The 21,241-nt window shown below is 34.7% G+C and overlaps 1 protein-coding gene across 1 annotated transcript in view; it reads right to left on the bottom strand.

Annotated features, from left to right (window-relative positions):
- STT3B (STT3 oligosaccharyltransferase complex catalytic subunit B) overlaps positions 1–21,241 on the bottom strand; it is an 82,390-nt gene that overhangs the window by 31,553 nt on the left and 29,596 nt on the right. The window contains exons 2-3 of the mRNA XM_031469820.2: positions 12,499–12,607; positions 9,002–9,289 (exon numbers count right to left, since the gene is read on the bottom strand). Coding sequence (XP_031325680.2) covers positions 9,002–9,289; positions 12,499–12,607 — 397 coding nt within the window. The remainder of the gene's footprint in view (positions 1–9,001; positions 9,290–12,498; positions 12,608–21,241) is intronic.

Raw genomic sequence — 21,241 nt, forward strand, 5'->3', positions numbered from 1 at the left:
AGGTAAGCACTATTATGACTTCTGTTTTACAGTTGATGAAATAGATATGGGGGAGGTTTATACAATCCCTAGTGATAGAGCCGGAATTCAAAGAGGAAAAAGATTCAAGAAAAACAGAACAGAGAAACAAACTAATATTTGAAACTATAATCATAGACAACTTTCCAGAAATAAAAAATGTCAGTCAACATGTTCGAAGAGGTCACTATTACCAGAAGGGTCAACTTGGGGACATACCTAGGAAATTTATTAGACTTCAATCTATAGGGAAAAAACTCACTATTACTTCAGAAAAAAAGCTCACATTTCTTATGAAACACATTAAATTAGGTTCTTGACAGTAACAAGCAAATAAAATGATGGTAGTACAACAACGTCAAGAATTCAAATAAAGAACAAATGACCTAGACCTTTTTATCTAGCCGAACTCTCAAGTATGAGGCTACAGAAAGATTTAAACATGCAAGAACTTGAGGAGTATTGTACTCATGTGCCTTTCTTGAGGGGTCTATTAGAGAAATACCTTCATCCAACTAAGAAATGTGTATAAAAATAGATAAATAACAATATATAAAATACTACATACTAACATAAAATATAAAAATGTTACATACTTAAATAACATGTATCACATGTTAATCAAAAGAAGCCATGTATGAAAAACCCACAGCAAATGTATTCAGTGGAGGAAGATGGAAGTTCTTCCTCAACAGTCAGGACCAAGGCAAGGACGCCCACTTTCACTACCTCTGTTCAACACAGTACTTGAAGTTCTAGCCAGAGCCAACTGAGTAAGAATAAAAGGCATCCAAATTGGAAAGGAAGCAGAAAAATCACCACTGCTTGCAGGTACGATATCATACGTAGAAAGGCCTAGATTCCACACACAAAAAAACTTTTAGAGCCAGTAAATGAATTCAGCAAAATAGCAAGATACAAAGACAACACAGTTGCATTTCTATACACTAATAATGAACAATCCAGAAAGGAAATTACCAAAAAAATGCAATTATAATAGCATCAAAAATAAAACACTGACAACTTAACTTACAAGTTAATGAAGTAAAAGACTTGTACAATGAAAATTATAAAATACTGCTGACAATAAAGAAAATATGAATAAATGGAAACATCCTATGGTCACTGATGGACTGGGAGATGACAATACTATCCAAACTGATCTACAGTCACATTTTGCAATCCAATATCAAAATCCAATTTTTTTTTTTTGCAGAAGTAAAAACCCCATCCTAAAATTCATATGGAACCTCAAGGGACCCCTGATACCCTAAAGAATCCCCCAAAAGAACAAGAAAGCTGGAAAATAAAAACTTTCCAATTTTAAAACTTACTACAAAGCTGCAATAATCAAAACAGTGCGGTGGTGGCATGAAAACATACATATAGACCAATGGAACCAAATAAAGAACCCAGAAATAAACCTTTGCATATATGGTCAAATGATTCTCAACAAGGTTGCCAAGTCCTTTCAATGGAGAAAGGACAGTCTCTTCAACAAATGGTGCTGGGGAAACTGGACATTAATGTGCAAAATAGTAAGTTGGAGTCTTACCTAACAGCACATACAAAAACTCAAATAGACCTAAATGGAAGACCTAAAACTATAAAACACTTAGAAGAAAACACAGGGCAAAAGTTTCATGACAGTAGATATGGCATAGCAACAAAAGAAAAAGCAGACAAATTTGACTTGATGAAAAAACTTAAAATTTTGTGAATTAAAAGACAATATCAACAGAGTAAAAAAGGCAATCCATAGAACAGGAGAAAACATCTGCAAATCATATATCTCATAAAGGATTAATATTGACAATATACTGAGAACTCCTAAAACGCATCAACAAAAAACCCAAACAATCCAATTCAAAACTTAGCAAGGAAGGGAGGGTACAGCTCAAGTGGAAGACTGCCCGCTTGCCATGCACAAGGTCCTGGGTTCAATCCCCAGTACCTCTCCTAAAAATAAATAATAAACCTAATTACCTCCCTCCTGGCCCAAAAGAAAAAAAAATTAAGCTTTAAAAAAAAAAAAAGGAGCAAGGGACTTGAGTAAACATTTCTCCAAAGATATACAAATGGCCAATAACTACAAAAAAAGATGCCTAACATCACTGATCATTCATGAAATGAAAATCAAAACTATAATCAGATACCATCTTAAATATATTAAGACAGCTTACTACCCAAAACAAACAAGTGCTGGTGTGGATGTGAAGAAATCAGAACCCTGTGTACTGTTCATGGGAATGTAAAACTGTACAGCTGCTACAGAAAACTGTATGGTGGTTCCTCAAAAAATTAAAAATAGAATTACCTTATGATCTGCCAAATTCATTTCTGGGTATGTACTCAAAAGAACTGAAAGCAAGGTCTTGAAGAATGTCCACACAAAAACTTGTAGACAGTGTTGTTTGCATCATTATTCATAACAATCAACACATGAAAATAACTCAGTGTCCGTACATAAAAGGTGACATTTTTTATGTAGGTTTTATTTACCAGAATAGGTAAGTCTTCAAACAGAAATTAAGCTAAGTAGGATGGGAGGAATTGGGAGGTACAAAGTTTCTTTGGGGGATGATGAAATGTTCTGTGAGTAAACAGAAGATAATAAAACCCACTGAATTGTTCACTTCAAAATGGTTAAAATAGTGAATTTATGTTACATGAATTTTGTCTCAATACATTCAAGTTAATTTTTTTAAACACTGAATGGTAATTAACATGCCAGTTAAGGCACTCCTACTCATAATATGTAAAAAGAAAATAAAGAATACAAAACTACATACACAATATCATTTCTGTGTTTCACAAAAAACTTCTAAAAATATGACAAAATGCAAATGGTAGTAATACCAGGGTAATGGTTTATTTACATTAGTTTTCTGTTTCTAAATTTCCAACATATAGAATACATTATTTTTAAATTTATTACAAAATGTTTCAAACATACAGAAGAATAGAAAATAAAAGCCATCTGGACTCCCAAATGTAAATATAATACCATATTTACTTTGGATGATTTTACTAAAAAATTTCTTTTTGACATAGTTGAACCTCCCTTCATACCTATTTCCTCAATATCACTCACCTATACTCTGGAATAACCACTATTATGAAGTTGGTATATATGATGGATACATGCCGTATTTTTATACTTTCATCATAGATAGGTATAAACAAACAATACACACGGGTTGTACTATTTAAAATTACCATATGTAATTTTACTATATGTAAAATTACTTCAACTTTTATTTTTCCACTTGGCATTATATTGTCAAGATCTATCCATCCATCCATATATGTCAAGATATGTATTTAACATATAATTTAAATATTATTGAGGGGGAGGGTATAGCTCAGTGGCAGAGTGCCTGCTTAGCATGCACGAGGTCCTGGGTTCAATCCCCAGCACCTCCATCAAAGTAAATAGAGAAATAAATAAACCTAATTACCTCCCCCGTATTTAAAAAAAAAAAAAAAAGAATAATTTAAAAGATATATTGTGTGTTAGTTAAATGATCTCAAAGATGTTCCAAATCATAAGGTTTTTTCCTCAGCTGTTTGAAAACACTTTTGGGTAAATACAGCAGCATTAGCGGTGCCCTACTGTTTGTCAGCACCTTCATCTCCACGGCTGCTGTTCTTTCTTCTCTCTCAAACTCAAGATCAAGCAACTGTCTATAGGGACTGACTACAACAATTCTTCTCTGGAATTCCTTGACGAAGCATAAACATCCACAAGCTAAGGAGCTTTAAAAGATGTAAAATAATTAAAACATTACTGCAATTCAATTAGCTACCTAAAAATACAGGTAACATGTAAAACAGTGTTCATACATAAAAATTTTGGGCAATTTCCAACATTGAAATAGTATGAGCATAGGCTAAAACAATAAACAAACAAATATATGCAAAGTTTAACTTGAAGACAGTACTAAATAGTACCCTTTTCCCTGTAATAAAACTTCAACTAAGTTTAAATAACCTGGCAATAGAATTCTGGTTTCTGGTTCCACATGTAAGGCACCACTCAGTCTAATAAGCAAAAAGCTGAAGAGACTTGAAAAAGCAGCAACTCTTCCTGGATCTACAAGTGAGGGAATGACACAGGACAATTGCTGCCCTCAACAATGGAGTGACGCGCGCGCAGGAGTCAGTGGTGCAGACAGCTGGGGGCAGGGAGGTGGATAGGAGAACCTGAAGGAATGGCTGGACACTCAGCATGGACACCTAAAAGCTCCAGGATGGGCTGGTCCTGTGGAGGCACCCACAACTATGTTTTATTTGCCTCCAGGATCTTGACCAGATTCTCACAGTAAATACAGGGGGGAAAAAATCCCTTTGTTGCTTCTGGCACAGGGAGGGAACAGGAACCATTCTGAAAATGCCAAAGCATCCTGTTCTCAACGAGGCCCACCCTCAGGAGGAACTATCTACCAGAGCCTAGGCTGCGGGGCTGGGGTGTTAGCAGAGCCCAGGTGACCTGAGGAAGGGAAGTACACAACTCCAGGCAGCTCTAGCCAGCCTCTCCTACCAAAACAGGGAGGGAAAAAAAGAAACACTTGTAAAGTTCACAGTCCAATGTCCTAAAAGGCTCAGACCTAATCACAGGACTATACCTTACCTCCATATTACTAGCAATTACTATCGCTTTTATTTACAGCAATTAATTTTACCTAGTGTATCATGTCTAGCTATGAAGAAAATACTGCGAGGGATACTAAAAGGTGGGGATGCTGAAATGATCAGACCAGGAATTTAAAACTAGGATTAATATGCTAGAGGTTCCAATGGAAAAAGAAGACAGCATGCAAGACAAACGGGCAATGTAAGCAGAGGACTGAAAATCTTACGAAAGCCTCTGATGTGCTGATTAATACTGGCCATGGCTGAGGAAGCATCTCTGAATTACAGGCTGTATCAACAGAAATCTCCAAAAGCAAAGAGAGCAAAGACTGGAAAACATACAATAGAATATCCAAGGACTGTGGAACAACAAAAAAATTGTGACTTACACGCAATGGAAATACCAGGAGAGGAGAGAAAGAAACAGAATATTCAAAACAATAATGACTGACATTTCCCCAAATAAAGTCAAACACCACACCAAACTATAGATGCAGAAAGCTCAAACACTAAGCAATAAACACCAAAATAGCCAACTATACCTAGGCATATCTTTTTCAAACTACAGAAAATCAAAGATAAAGAAAAATCCTGAAAGAAGCCAGAGGAGAAGACAGCTTGCCTGTAGAAGGATCAGGGTAAGAATTACAGGACTTCTACTCAGAATCATGCAAGCAGGAGGAGAACAGAGTGAAATATTTAAAGTATTGAGAGAAACAAAACCCCACTAATCTAGAATTTTGTGCTCTGTGAAATTATCCTTCAAAATTAAAGGAGAAATAAAGACATTCTCAAACAAAAACCAAGGGAGTTTGACAGTAGATTTGCCTTGTACTAAGTGCTAAAAGTTCTTTAGCAAAAAGGAAAATAACATAGATCAGAATCTTAGATCTACATAAAGGAAGACCATCGAAGACAGAATAAGTAAAGGCAAATTTAAAACTTTTAGTTTTCTTATTCTTAATTGATCTAACAGGTAAGTCTGTTGAAAATAATAAAACCAACAATGTATTCTGTTACATATGCTTCTATATAAGTGAAATGAAAGAAGTAGTGACACAAGGGATAAGAGGGAAGAATTAGGATTATTTTGTTATTAGAAGGTACTCACACTATCCTTGAAGTGGTACAGAAATTGTGGGTTTGGTTCCAGATCACTACAATGAAGAGAGTATTACAGTAAAGGAAGTCACACGAGTTTGTTTCCCAGAGTACCTAAAAGCTACGTGTACACTGAACTGTAGTGTATTAAGAGTACATTATGTCTGAAAAAACAACATACTATATCACTAAAAAATGCTAACCATTATCTGAGCCTTTAGGGAGTTGTTATCTTTTTGCAATAGTAACATCAAAGATCATTGATCACAGATCACCACAGCAAATACAATCATTTAGAAGTCTGAAATACTGTGATAAATACCAAATGTGACAAAGACATGAAGTGAGCAGATACTACTGGATAAACGGCGCTGACAGACTTGCTTGATGCAGGGAAGCCACAAACCTTTAATTTGTAGAAGTGCAGTTATCTGTGAAGTGCAATACAACGAGGTATGCCTATATAGTATTCTTTGAATGGGGACTTGGGTTAGCTATAAACATACACTGCAAACTATGGCAATGACTAAAAATAGTTTTTTAAAAAAAGCATAATAACTGATACGCCAGAAAAGGCAAGAAGACAATTACATAAAATGCTCAATTAGAACCACAGAAGGCAGAAAGAGAGTAAAGAACAAAAATAAAATAAAGAATTAGGGTGCCAAATAGAAAATAGTAACACACATGATAAATATTAATCCAGCTAATAATCAATAATCACTTTGATCATCAATGGTCTAAATGCACCAATTAAAATACAAATTTTCAGGGTGGATCAAAAACCACGACCCTACTATATGTTGTCTACAAGAAACCCACTTGACACATGAAGATACAAACAGACTGAAACAGATGGCAAAAAAGATATATCATGCTAACACTAATCAAAAAAATGCAAGAGTAGCAATATTAATTTCAGACAGAGCCAACTTCAAAGCAAGGAACATTTTCAGAGATAAAGAAGGACACTGAATTAATTCTCAAAGACATAACAATCCTTAAATTATATGTGCCTAAGAGAGAGCGTCAAACTACATGAGGACATAACTGACGGAACTGCAAGGGTAAATGCATGAATCCACTATCATAACTGGAGACTTAAAAACCCCTCTCTCAGAAATGGATGGATCCAGCACGTAGAAAATCAGTAAGGACATAGTTGAACTCAACAACACCATCAATCAACTGGATACTGAATGTAACAGACATCTAAAGATGACTTCATTCGAGTAACAGCAGAATACATATTCTTCTTAAGCCTACAGGGAACATTCACCAAGATAAGCCACACTTGGGCCTTAAACACATCTTAACAAATTAAAACAATAAAAATCATATAATGTGTACTCTTAGCCCACAATGGAATTCAAATAAATATCAATTATAGAAAAATAACTGGAAAATCTCAAAATCTCAAAAAATATGGGGGGTATACATTTAAGTAAATACATGGGTCAAATAAAAAAACCTCAAGAGAAATTTTACAATACTGTTAACTTGAAAAATGAAAACACAACTTATCACAATGAGTGGGATGCCCAGAAAGCAGTGCTCACAGGGAAATTTACAGCAATGAATACGTATAATAGAAAAAGACAGATTTAAAACAATGAAGTTTCCACTTTAGGAAAATAGAAAAAGAAGGGCAATTTAAATGCAAAGGGAGCAGGAGAAAAGAAGTAAGAATTAGGGCAGAAATCAATGAAAGTAAAAACAGGAAATTTATACAGAAAAATCAATGAAACCAAAAACTGGTTCTTTGAAAGCTCAATAAAAATCGTTAAGCCTCTAGCCAAGGCTAACCAAGAAAAAAAGACACAAATACTAACACTGGAAATGAAAGAAGGAAATCACTACAGATGTCATGGACATTTATTAAAAGGATAATAAAGGAGTGCAATGAAAAACTCTATCCACAAATTTGATAACCTAAATGAAATGGACCAATTCCTTGAAAGATAAAATATAAAATATGCCAACATTCAAACAAGAAGAAACAGACAATCTGAATAAGGCCTCTATCTACTAAAGAAATAGAATCAATCAATAATTAATAATCTTCCAAAACAGAAAACACCAGACCAAGCTGGATTCACTGATGAATTCCACCAAACAGTAAAAAAGAAAAAAAAAAAGCAATTCTCTACAATCTCTTTCAGAAAACAGGAGCAGAGGCAGTACTTCCTAACTCATTCTACAAGGCCAGCACTGTCCTAATACCAAAACCAAAGACATCACAAGAGAACTACAGACCACCATCTCTCTAACACAGATGCAAAAATCCTCAATAAGATATCAGGAAATCAAATCCAGCAAAGTGTTGTAATTATATATCACATGACCAAATGAGATTTATCCCAAGTAAGAAACATTGGTCCAACTTTTGAAAATTAATTAATGTAATTAATCACATCCAAAGGTCAAAGGAAAAAGATCATGTAACTACATTTGACCCTTGAACCAGGCAGGGGTTGGGGCACCCCCCCATCAAAAGTCTACATGTAACTTAACAGTAGGCCCTGCATAATGTGCAGTTCTACACCTGCAGATTCGACAAGCCTTGGATCCTATGGACCGTAGTATGTATTTACTGAAAAACATCCATGTGTAAGTGGACCTGCACAGTTCAAACTCATGTTGTTCAAGGGTTAACTGTGTACCAATAAATACAGAAAAAGCATTTGACAAAATCCAACATGCATTCATGATAAAATGCCTCAGCAAACTATTTAGGGTGGAACTTTCTCAACTTGATATATATTACCTACCAAAAAAATCTATAGCTAACATCACATTTAATAGTGAGAAACTCAAAGCTTTCCCACTAAGAGAAGAAATAAGGCAAGGATGTCCCCTCTCATCACTCCTTTTCAACATCGTATTGAAAGTACTAATATAGTAAGTCAAGAAAAGGAAATATAAGGTACAAAAATTGGGAAGGAAGAAATAACCTGGCAACAGCAAAATAATGCAAGATTCATAAGCAGAATTCAAAATCCTAAGCCACTGAACCACATTTCAATTTTCCTAAGTATTTCCGACTCATCTTCCACTCCAAAAAAGAAACAAAATCAATACTTTATTTTCTGACAGCCTCCTTATTGGAGCTATGACTTATGCATTATGAACAGTAACTGATTTCTCTGTATGCAACTATAACTGATAAAAGACGAATGCTGTACAAGAGCATTTCAGCAGAAAGTTCATTTGTATTAACGACCGCAAAACGTTAAGTGTTACTTACCCACAGGTAATATGTGAACTGAAGTGCAAAAATAGCAATGCCTTCGTTATCAAAGGATCCAGCTACTGACCGAGAAATGTAGCCTGGTACAATAGCAATAAAACAAGCAGCTAAAAGTCCCGCTCCTTGGTTCCAAAGTTCTCTGGTAAGCAGGAAAGTGGATATAGATGTAAGGCCGCTGAAAGTGGGTGCAAGGAACACACACACATCTCTTATGTGAACTGTTATGTTCAATGTATTTAAAATCCAATGGATAAGGCCGGCTGTTATCATCAGCCCTGGGTAAACCTAAGAAGAAAAAACGGAAAATTTAATTACATATAAAATGAAGTAGCTGAAAAAACGAACATAATTCTTTTCTTTATTATTACATATTGTTTATAGTAAGTTTGAGAATAAGCTCTCAAAACAGTTTGCCTTTTTCGCACACTACAAAGTTAAATGTTCTTTTGGATTGGATACAAATATAAAGCTCTTACGTGTAGAGATACATATTTAAGTAAATGAAGAAAGATGAGAATGAATGACTGATTAAAAGTGAAGAGGTTCAACAATGGAAAGCTAGGTAACTTTCTTACTGATCCCACTACCTTTTCACTATAAAATACGGTCCTAATCTAACATATTCCTAAATTTGGGGTTTTAACATGCTCCAGTTTTGCCCCTACTTGTGTTTAAGGGATTGAGGAAAAGGACAGAAGATAAAAAAAAGTTATGTGCAATATTATCCAAGTGCTATTTATAAATGATTCTTCCCTCCTTTCCAAGCCAAGGTTTGGAAAGTGAACAACTCTAGCTGGGAGAAGAAGCACTTGTTAGCTGGTAAATTCAAACATTTTGAGATTCCTGGAAGGTTAAATGTTTTTATACTTCTTAAAATATTTAGGGTGGAAAGGAAGTAATAAACTAGAATAGGCCAGCGTTCCTCACCCTCCCTCTAAGAGAGCAACATGAAACATTAAGAGGATTCAGAGAACAATACACAGGACATTAGCCGTAGCCATTAATGCTCAGTCAGTGATTAAAATGTGTATTTACATTTCCATCCTTATCTAAATCCTAGAAGATTCTGTTCTTTCTCCATCACTGAAACCACAAAGCATGTTATAAATTTCCTTTCCTAGCCACACTACTTAAAACTGCAAACTACCCGTGCTCCTTAACCCGCCCCCTTGCTTCTTCTCCATAGCACTTAACACCATTTCACATTCTATTTATTTTACTCACTTACTTATTGTCTATTAACTAAACACCCTCACAAGATATAAGCTCCAGAACAGTAAGAAACATTTCCCCATATCCAGAGAATGACAACTGGCACAGAATGGATCTCAGTATCTGCTGAATTCATGGAAGGAGAGCTGGATAAAGAAGGGGGAAAAAAGCGTGGCAATCATCATCATTTTTAAACGTTAAAATTTTATTCTATTTCATATACAGGTCCCACTGTATGACTGTTAGCAATATTCAAAGAAAATGGAAATGAATTTGAAAATATCTCTAAATATGGCAGACTGAACTGGCATACAAAATACAGACAAAATACATAGGATTATAGGATGAAAGGACCAAAAAACCTTAAACAAACAAATAAACAAAACCACCCAGTAACAAAAGGCCTATTTAAAGTCAAAAGGAAGGAAGTCCTCCAGGTTCCAAACACAAAGAAGACATTCAAACTAGGTACTGATACCATGGGAGTGCAAAAACAGAAAACAACAAAAACAAAACACTCGAGGCCTGATACACCCCCCCCCACCCTTAGGTACTTAAGGTTGGGGGGGGAGTGGCTATCATTTAACACAGGGGTCAAAGAAAAGGCCTAACTCCTGGCACAAAGCCAGGCCCTGTTTATGAAATTAGACTAGACAAATTCTACCCATCCATCAAGGGAAGCAGTAAGGAACCTTCACCTTACTTTCAAAGCTTTGAATTGAAACAAAACAAGAAATAAACTCATTCATCACATGGGTGAATATGGGTTCCACATTTATAACAACTTCAGGTATAAAAAACCTCAAGCTGAGAAATAACCTCTAAAAAGTGTCCTAGAAGCAATGAAACCTCTAAGGGATCCAGCAAAGGCAAATGAGAAAGATTATTCTAAGGATGGTCCCAGATACCAGGACACCGGAGTCTCAGAAAACAAACTTTCACTGATTATGAATTCAAGATAAAAAGTTGTAAACACACCAGGAAACATACTATTACTATCAAAAATTAACACAATTCGGCATCTATGACAGTATTCACACCACAAACAGTGTAGATAAACCCATCTCCCACATCTCTCACCATTCAATACCATTCTAATCCACCCTGGAGACCATCATGACTATTCTCCTGGTATCTTTATCTATTTACACTGAAGATAAGAGGATGCCCCAGATTATAAACACAACATCCTACTATCATGGAAAACATTCCTTCCAAACATAAAGGGAACATTTATAAAATTTGGCTGTATCTTGGGCCACAAATCAAGTCTCAATAAAGTTCAAAGGATTAAAATCACAGAATTTATTTTCTAATCACAATATATTTGAAGTATAAAGCAAAAAAAGATAACCAGGAAAATCTCTTATGTTTAAAAGTTAAACATAATCCTAAGTGACCCACGAATCAGGGGAAACTAAAATACATTTTCACTTGAATGATAATGAAAATATTCTATATCAAAACTTATGCAATATAGCTAAAACAAAGATTATTTGGAAATCTATAGCTTCAAAAGTGAATAGTAACAAAGAAAAGTTGAAAATTATTGAACAACTATCAGGAAGTCAGATAAAAACATCAAAAAAAAACTCAAGAAAGGAGGAGGAAATAAACTGAAATTAACACAGCAAAAGACCATTATTTAATAGAGATAATCAACAAAGTCAAAGTTTCTTTGGGTTAAGAAATCTAAAATTGATAAATCTCTGCCAAAATTGATCAAGAAAAAAATACTAAACATATTTCCCCAATAGGTATCTCGTCTTTCACTTTCTCTTCAATATTCTTCTTACATCCCAAATCCTGAAAACATCTTCCCTTATGTCATCTTCCGGACATTATAATCCCCCATGAACTGTGATCAACATTCAATTACCTGGAGTAATTTAAAACAGATTTGGGACCTGGAAAATTAGAATTACCTGACTCTTCTACATTTCTATTTCCTTCCCCCAGTTTTTTTTTTCTATAAAGTTACTATAGAACAAAACAGAAACACAAATAACCTGAACTTAATACTGTGACAAGAGATCCTCCTCCTAGCCTCCTTGACAGAAGTAGCGGCTAGTATGAGATAAGCCAAAAACAGGTGGAGGGGTGAGAAGAAGAGTGTCAAGAAAAGAGGTGTAGAAAACTAAATACTAGATAATCAGGCACAGAAAAATGTATTCGGTAACTATACAAAGCTTTCAAGAATCGCCATTACCTTAGTGATTAATGATTTACTCAAATAACTGAAAGATTTTAAGGTTAACATAAGTAGTTGCAAATATACTTACAGTACCACCTACTATTCTTCCTAGTGGATACCATGCTCTTTCATCAAACCAATTTAAAAATTCATAGAACCCATGGGACGCAAGATGATGTGTTGATCTATAGTTAAACCTAGAGAAAACAGGAAAAAGAAGAAATGTTATAAAGCTTTGCTTACTAGGAAGAAATAGCTATATCTTTCTAATATTATAAATACAAATGTCTTTACATTAACTCTATGGCTATGTAAATACATCTTTTATAATAATTTTCCTCAACTCTGAGTAACAGATTATTTTCCAAGAAGTAAGCTTATACCTCTAATATAATTAAAAACAAAAACATGCCCCACAAAACACAAGTCTACAAAACTCAAATTAATAATAATAATAATATCTGGAGAATGTCATTCTAAGTGAAGTAAGCCAGAAAGAGAAAGAAAAATACCATATAAGATCACTCATATGTGTAATCTAAAAAAAAAAAAAAATAATAATAATAATAAATTAGTAATGCTCAAATTAACATCTGGCCATTGCTTGGGGCACAGGTGGCAATGATAAATACACAATATAATGTCTCTAAAGTACTCAGAGGCTATTGAATTAATGCCAACCCTTCTCAAACTTTTCCAAAAAATTAAAGAAACAATTCCAAAATCATTTACAAGGCCAGCATTACCTTGATACTCAAGTCAAACAAGGACACAAGAAAAGAAAATCACAGACCAGTGTCCCTGATGAACAAAGATGCAAAAATCCTCAAGAAAATACTAGCAAATCTAATTCAACAGCACATTAAAAGGATCATACACCATAATTAACTGAAATTTATCCATGGGAGTCAAGGATGGTTCAAAATACAAAAATTAATAAATTTGGTACATCATTAACAGAATGAAGGATAAAAATCATATGATCATCTCAACAGAAGCAGAAAAGGCATTTGACAAAATTCAACATCCTGTCATAACAAAAACTAAAAAATTAGGTACAGGAGAAATGTACCTCAACATGGTAAAAGCCATATATGACAAGCCCACAGCTAGCATCATACTCAGTGGTGGAAAGTTGAAAGCTTTTTGTCTAAGATTAGAAGCAAAACAAGGATGCCCACTCTCACCCTTCTATTCAAAACAATACTGAGGTCCTAGCCTGAGCAATTAGACAAGAAATAAAAGGCATCCAAATAGGGAAGGAAGAATTAAAACTGTTTGCAGATGACATGATCTTATATACAGTAAACTCCAGACTTCACTAATGCAGTTGAAGGATACAAAAATCAACATTACAAAGTCAGTTGCATTTCTATACACTAACTATGAACTATCTGAAAGAGAAATTAAGAAAGTAATCCAATTTACAACAGTATCAAAATCAATAAAATATTTAGGAATAAATTTAACTAAGGAGGTGAAAGGTCTGTAAACTGAAAATTAAGACACCGATGAAAAAAGACACAAACAAATGGGAAGACATTCCATGCTCATGGACTAGAGAAAGTAATATTGTTAAAATGTCCATATCACCCAAAGCAATCTACAGTCAATGCAATCCTTATAAAACTTCCAATGGCATTTTCCACAAAAATAGAAAAATAACCCCAAAATTCATACAGAACCCCCCCAAATCCTGAAGAGGCAAAGTAATCTTGAGAAAGAAGAACAAAACTGAAGGCATCACACTCGCTGATACAAAGCTATAGTATAATACCTGCATAAAAAGACAGATCATGGAACAGAATACAGAGCCTAGAAATAAAACCCCACTTTTACAGTCAACTAACCTTTGACAAAGGCACCAAGAACAAATGAGGAAAGAACAGTCTCTTCAACAAATGGTGTCAGAAAACTGATACTACATAAAAAAGGATGAAACTGGACCCTTATCTTAGACCACACACAAAAATTAACTCAAAATGGATTACTGACTTAAATGTGAGTCTGAAACCATAAAACTCCTAGAGAAAAACAGAAAAATCTCCTTGACCTTGGCCTTGGCAATGATTTTTGGGGATATGACACCAAAAACAAGCAGGAAAAGCAAAGGCAACAAAAATAAAAACAAACAAGTGGGACTATATCAAAACTAAAATGCTTGTGCACAGCAAAGAATAAACAATATGAAAAGGCAACCTATAGAACGAGAGAAAATGCTCGCAAACTATGTATCTAGTAAGAAATTAATATCTAAAACATATAAGGAATTCACACTTAATAGCTAAAACAAAAAATACCCACAAAAATCTGATTAAAAAAGGGTCAAAGAACCTGAAGACATTTTCCTAGAGATATATACATGGCCAACAGGTGCATGAAAAGGTGCTCAACATCACTAATCATTAGAGAAATGCAAATCAAAACCACAATGAGCTACACCTCACACCTGTTAGGATGGCTATTACCAAAAAGACAATAGGTAACAAATCAAGGATGTGGAGAAAAGGGAAGCCCTAGTACAGTGTTGGTGGGAATGTAAATTTACACAGCCATTGTGGAAAACAGTGTGGAGATTCCTTAAAAAATTTAAAAATAGAACTATCGTATGATCCTATTTCTGGGCATACAGGAGGCCCTTGAACAATGTGGGCGTTAGGGGTGTCAGCCCTCTGCACAATCGAAAATCTGCACATGACTCATAGTCAGCCCTCCATATACTTGGTTCCTCCACATCTGCAGTTCCTCTGCATCTGTGGATTCAATCAACTGCGGAATGTATTTATTACTGAAAAAAATCCATGTATAAGTAGACCCATGTAGTTCAAACCTGTGATGTTCAAGGGTCAACTGTATATCCAAAGGAGAAAAAGTCATAGAAGAGATACCAGGATTTCCATGTTCACTACAGCATTACTCATAATAGCCAAGAAAACCTAAGTGTCTGCTGATAGAGAAATGGATAAAGAAAATGTAGTTTTATATATATATAATGGAATATTATTCAGCCACAGAACAGAAGGAAATCTTGCCACTTGTGATTTTTAACAACATGTATGAGCCTGGAAGGCATTTATGCTAAGTGAAATAAACCAGAAAGAAAAATACTATATGGTATCACTTATATGTGAGCTTTAAAAAAGTTTAACTCAGAAACAGTAGAATGGTGGCTGCCAGGGTATAAGGGACAGGACAAATGGGGAGAGGTAGGTCAAAGGGTACAAACTTCAGTTATAATATGAATCAGTTCTAAGGATCAGCAAGGTGGCTGTAGTTAGTAATACTGTATTGTGTACTTGAAATTTGCTGAGGAGGTGAAATCTTAAGAGTTCTCTCACACATGAAAGGAACTATGTGAGGTGACGGATATGTTAATTAAATTGTGGCAATCATTTCACAATATGTACGTATATCTCAAATCATGCAGCACACATTAAATACATACAACTTTATTCATCAGTTGTATCTAAATAAAGCTGGAAAAAAAGTTATATGAAAAATAAAGAAATCTAAAGGTAAATCCAGTTTTTACATTTATCTTTAAAAAAGAATCACTATGCCCCAGAGACGTTAGGGAAAAACACAGAAAACTTCATACACACCTCAATAAATTTCAAAATGCTAAGGATAAAGTGCAATTTATAATCATTCATAGAAAATAAACAGATTTTCTCCAAAAGAGCATCAATCAGTTGGAATCACTAAATGCTATAAAGACAATGGAAAAATATACCCAAATTTCTGACTTAGGGTAAAGGATTCTAAAATCAGAATTTAAAGTAAAACAAGTTTGTTTTCCAGTAACAGGGAAAAGTAAGCTAATGCTAGAAATCCTAGCACCCTCCAAGAATAATTAAGTATCAGAGCTAATTTTAAAAGGGAAATTCCCAAATGCTAGAAACAAGTATTTATTGTACTTAAAGTTTGGTGGGACCTTGGAAAGACTGTCCTTTCAGAGATTAAAAAAACAAAAAAAAACAAAAAAAAACATACACACCAGCATGGAAGTGGCAAAGTTTCTCTTCCCAAGAGAAGACTCCCATAAAAAAAGGTAAACTCTTAACCTTTGCACCATGCACGATAGTCTAAATTTATGAGGAATCTCCAAGTCAAGAAGTTAACACTGAAACAAAGGTCCAAAACCTTGTATTAACAGTAAAAGCAAAAACCAAAAATAACTCGAGACTCAAATAAGCTCATAAACAAAAATTACAAACTATAAGAGGTAGAGAATCACCCTTCAAAGCACAACAGGAAAAGTAACATCCTTAAAACTCATGAAAATATTTCAATGACAGAAGCCCTTGTATTTTAGCAAGAATCAAAGTTTTACATTTCAAACGTAATTTTTCACTTAAAAAAAAAAAAAGGGACTCCAAGGGATTATTGTTTTGAAAACTAAGAAACATGGGATTCTAACTTCATAATCAAAGTTATTCTGAGTGATTTTTTTACTTTTAATTTTACATAATTCTTGACCTCTCCCTCTTTGTTGAATCATTCTCCTCCTTTGGCTTTTATAACTACAACAATCTCCTGATTTTTACCCCACATTTCCAGTCCTCTTCTCTGATTTCTGTATAGGCAGCCTCCTCTACCCAGGACCCTCTCGTTAACTCTAACTCATCCTCAAGAGATGTCAGTCATACCCGCAATTTGTTAATGTTATCTCCCTGTCTACATGGTGTGGGGTTTTTTTTTCCCCCTTGAGCATCACAAAGACATCTCAAACTCAAATATTCAACTAAAGTCACGATCAGACACCACCTATCCACCCGTAAAATAAATACACTGTGTCTGCTTTTAGTGTTTTCTAGCAATTGTCCACACTTTTCCTCCTCTGATACTAGCACTGTGATCCACGCTGTCATTTCCTAACCAGACTACAGTAGTCCCTAATCCTCCCACTACATCCATTTTGCCCACCTAATTCCCCAATCTGTTACCATGTCTCAACAAAGAACATGCTTTCAAAATGCAAATGTGATCATATAGCAACCCTCCGCTCAACTTGTTCAAGGCCTTCATCTCTTAAAATTAAAGGAAAGGAGACTTCATGTAACAAAACCACAGCCACATATGCTCTAGCTCTGACATAACCGAGTCTCATCTCACATCTCTATCTCCCTTCTTTCCACATACCCATCTTTCAGTCCTCCAGGCTCACCTTTCCCCTCCTATCTCAGGATCTTCAGACTGCCAATTCCCTTTCCCTGGATCACTGATATCCCCTCTTAGCCTAAATAACTCATCCTTCAAACTCCAGCATGTTTCTAAGGGATGCTGTTCTAACAGAAAAGGTTCAATGTACTTTTTTCTTCCTAGCACTTGACACAAATGCAATTGCACATTAGTTTACCTGATTAATATTTACCTCACTAGATAAATACTCCCATGAGGGAAGCACCTAGCACAGCACCTGCTACACAGGAGCCCTCGAATATTTGTTGAATGAATAATTGATTTCATAAATGTTTTAAAATGGAAATGAAGTACAATCTAGACAGCTTCCCAATGTCAATTTTAAATGGTACCCCCGAAGTTACAGACTAAAACCAATTTAACTATACTTCCTGAGATCCAAGCCTGAAGGCAGAAAGAGTTAAACAAGCAAGCTCATTAAGAAGATTCTATAGAAAACCTGAAGTGTCTAAAAACTAAACATAAATGGATGTAGAATGTATTTAGTTCTATTTTATCCCCAGGGTCAAGTCAATCCTAGTATGCAAGGCTCCCACAACTCATTCTTATATACCCATTTTCTTTTATTTTCAGTTAATTTCCTCCTGCTTGCCGTTCATTTTTCTATCTTATTTTCTGGCCCAGTTTCCAACCTACCACTAGGAGTGGTTTTCCAAATGCCCTTATGGGTTTCCCCTCCTATCTCCTGGAGGTAAAACAACAGGACTGTAAGGAAGGGCGGCACACTCCTACTTCACTGGGCACTTCCAATGTAACAGCGGTCAGTCACTCTTTTCCTTTTAGGCTCATAATACAGTACCCACCCCACCCCTATCCTCTCCCATAAACATACCACTCACTACCACTCTACTAATCAGCCCCGTCTGATAGCTAAATGAACTCTCTGACTACAGTAACTGTGTCGACATCTCCTTATAGTTTTGATTTGCATTTCCATGATGCCTTCTGAGGCTGAACACTTCTCATACATTAACTGTCCATGAAATTTCCTCTTAAGTATGTGCTGAAGTACTTTGCATCTTTTTCTAGTTAATTCAACTCAGTTCTTTATATTATTTTTTGTCGGTTATATGAGTTATAAACTGTTCTCATTATGTATCTTCTCTTCACTCATAATGGTATTTTTTAAAGAACAGAAAATTCTTGACATAAACCTAATTTATCAAGTTTGTGCTATGGGTTATTGCTTTTTTCTGGTTAAAAAAGCTTTTTTTTAAACTGCCCCAAGGCCATAAAGATTTTCTTCTTCATGACAATTTACAGTTCAAACTTACTTATTTAGGTGCTTAATACACCTGGAATCAATTATTTCATGTGAGAAATAGGGGTTCAACTTTATTTCCTCTGTATAAGTAACTGTTTCCAAACTGCTGTACAGTTTCACCTCTATCATACACTAGGGTTCATTAATGGGTGGGTCTGTTTCTGGATTCTATTCTGTTCGAGTGGTCTCTACATCTATTCTTGCACTGATAATATGCAAACTTTTAAATTAGAGCTTTAAATAAAATCCTGATATCTGGCAGAACATTGTAAAACTATGCCTTTGATTTTGTCCTTTTGCATAACCACATACATTTTTAAATAAGCTTGTCAAGTTCACCCCAAAAAAAATCATGCGGGGTTTTGATTGAAAAGTCCATTTACTCCACATGTTAATTCAGGGAGAATTAACAACTTTACAATACTGACTCATCCAACCCATAAATATAGTTCATCTCCTTCATTTAGGTCTTCTTTAATGTCTCTCCAGAAAATGTATAATTTCACCTTAGCGGTCTTACACATCTTTGCTTAGATTTATTCTCATTTTTAATGTTACCTTCATTTATTTAAAAAAAATTCTGCTTGACACACAGACAGGTATCTCTTGATTTTTTCACACTGACTTTATAACCAGAAAATTGCAAATGCATACTAATTCTAATCGTTTATCACTAGATTCCTTTAGACTTTAAATTTGAAAATCAACATCCCTGACACTATGTTAAAAACAGAGATGTCTCAAAGACTACAAATTTCAAGTTTTTAAAGCCCTGTTATAAGAGGTAATATTTTGTCCCCACCTCATTCTAACCCATTATCATCCCTTATAAATGCCAATCTTTTCAATTAGTAGAAAATACATTAATTTCATTCAAAGTAAAGAAATTTAATTGTCATAATTAAGATATGCAATATGAAATTTCAAAATGGAATAAACTACTGCACTTCAAACTTTAAAGGCTTGGAAACTTTATTCAAATAAAATCTTCATAAAACATAAAGAGGATAGATAAAAGTATCTTTTAAAAGATACTTAAGCCCAAATTTATAACATTTATTAGTAAGTCAATCAATAAGAACAACTAGGTTCAGTGAACACAGAATCTTAAACTCGAGGTTATATAGTATAGTTGCAATGACACTAACCACATCATCAAATTTATTTTGATATTTTGTTTTGGTTAACAAAATTGTAAAAAATTTGACTCAAGATGTAACTGTCAAACACCAGTCATTTTTTTATAACACTTTCCTTGCTGTTAAAGGTATTGTTCAATTAAATGATATGGAAGTTTGAAGCCTAGCAGAAAATTTTAATTCAAGATTGAATAACTATACATACACACACATACAAAAATTATTTTATATATACATGTGTGTATATACACTGAACCAGAAGCACACAAATCTAAATTTATAACACTGTGCTACAGATTCAGTTGTTACTATGTGTATACTACAAGTACTGTCTAGTTATTTTCTTTTATATGAATTCCCAGGAAACCTCAGTTGAAGTATTAAAAACCCAATCCAAACTAATTATACATTTTTCCAAAGAAGACATACTAATAGCAACAGGTACATGAAAAGATGTTCAACACCCTAATCACCAGGGAAATGCAAATCAAAACCACAATGACATACCACCTCATACCTGTCAGAAAGGCTATTATTAAAAAGACAAGAAGTAAGTGTTGGCAAGAACGTGGAGAAAAGGCAACCCTCACACACTGTTGGTGGAATGTAAATTGGTGCAGCCACTATAGAAGACAGAAGGGAAGTTCCTCAAAAAATTAAAAATAGTACAACCATATGATCCAGCAATTCCACTTCTGGATACTAATCCAAAAGAAATGAAATCACTATCTCAAAGAATTATCCACATGCCCATGTTTGTTGCAGCATGGCCAAGACATGGGGACAAACTGAGTGTCCACTGACAAATGAATAAAGAAAATGGTGTGTACACACTCACACACATTATTCAGCCCCCAAAAAGGAAGGAATCCTGCCATTTGTGACATCAAGGATGGACCTTGAGAGCATTACAGTAAGTGAAATAAGTCAGAGAGAAAGACAAATACTGTCTGATCTCATTTATATGGACTCTGAAAAACCCCACAAAACTCAGAAAAGGGACGGCTGGTTGTCAGAGAAGGATTGGGGGGGGATGGGTGGAGGTAGTCAAAAGGTTCAAACTCCCAGTTATAAGATAAATAAATCCTGGGGATGAGTTAACAATACTGTATTATATATTTGAAAGTTGTTTAAATCTTAAAAGTTCTCATCACAAGAAAAAGTAATCTGTAACTAGGTGTGGTAATGAATGTTAATTAATTAAACTTACTGTGGTAATCATTTCA

Source organism: Camelus dromedarius, chromosome 17 (assembly GCF_036321535.1).
Source record: "Camelus dromedarius isolate mCamDro1 chromosome 17, mCamDro1.pat, whole genome shotgun sequence".
NCBI lineage: Eukaryota > Metazoa > Chordata > Mammalia > Artiodactyla > Camelidae > Camelus > Camelus dromedarius.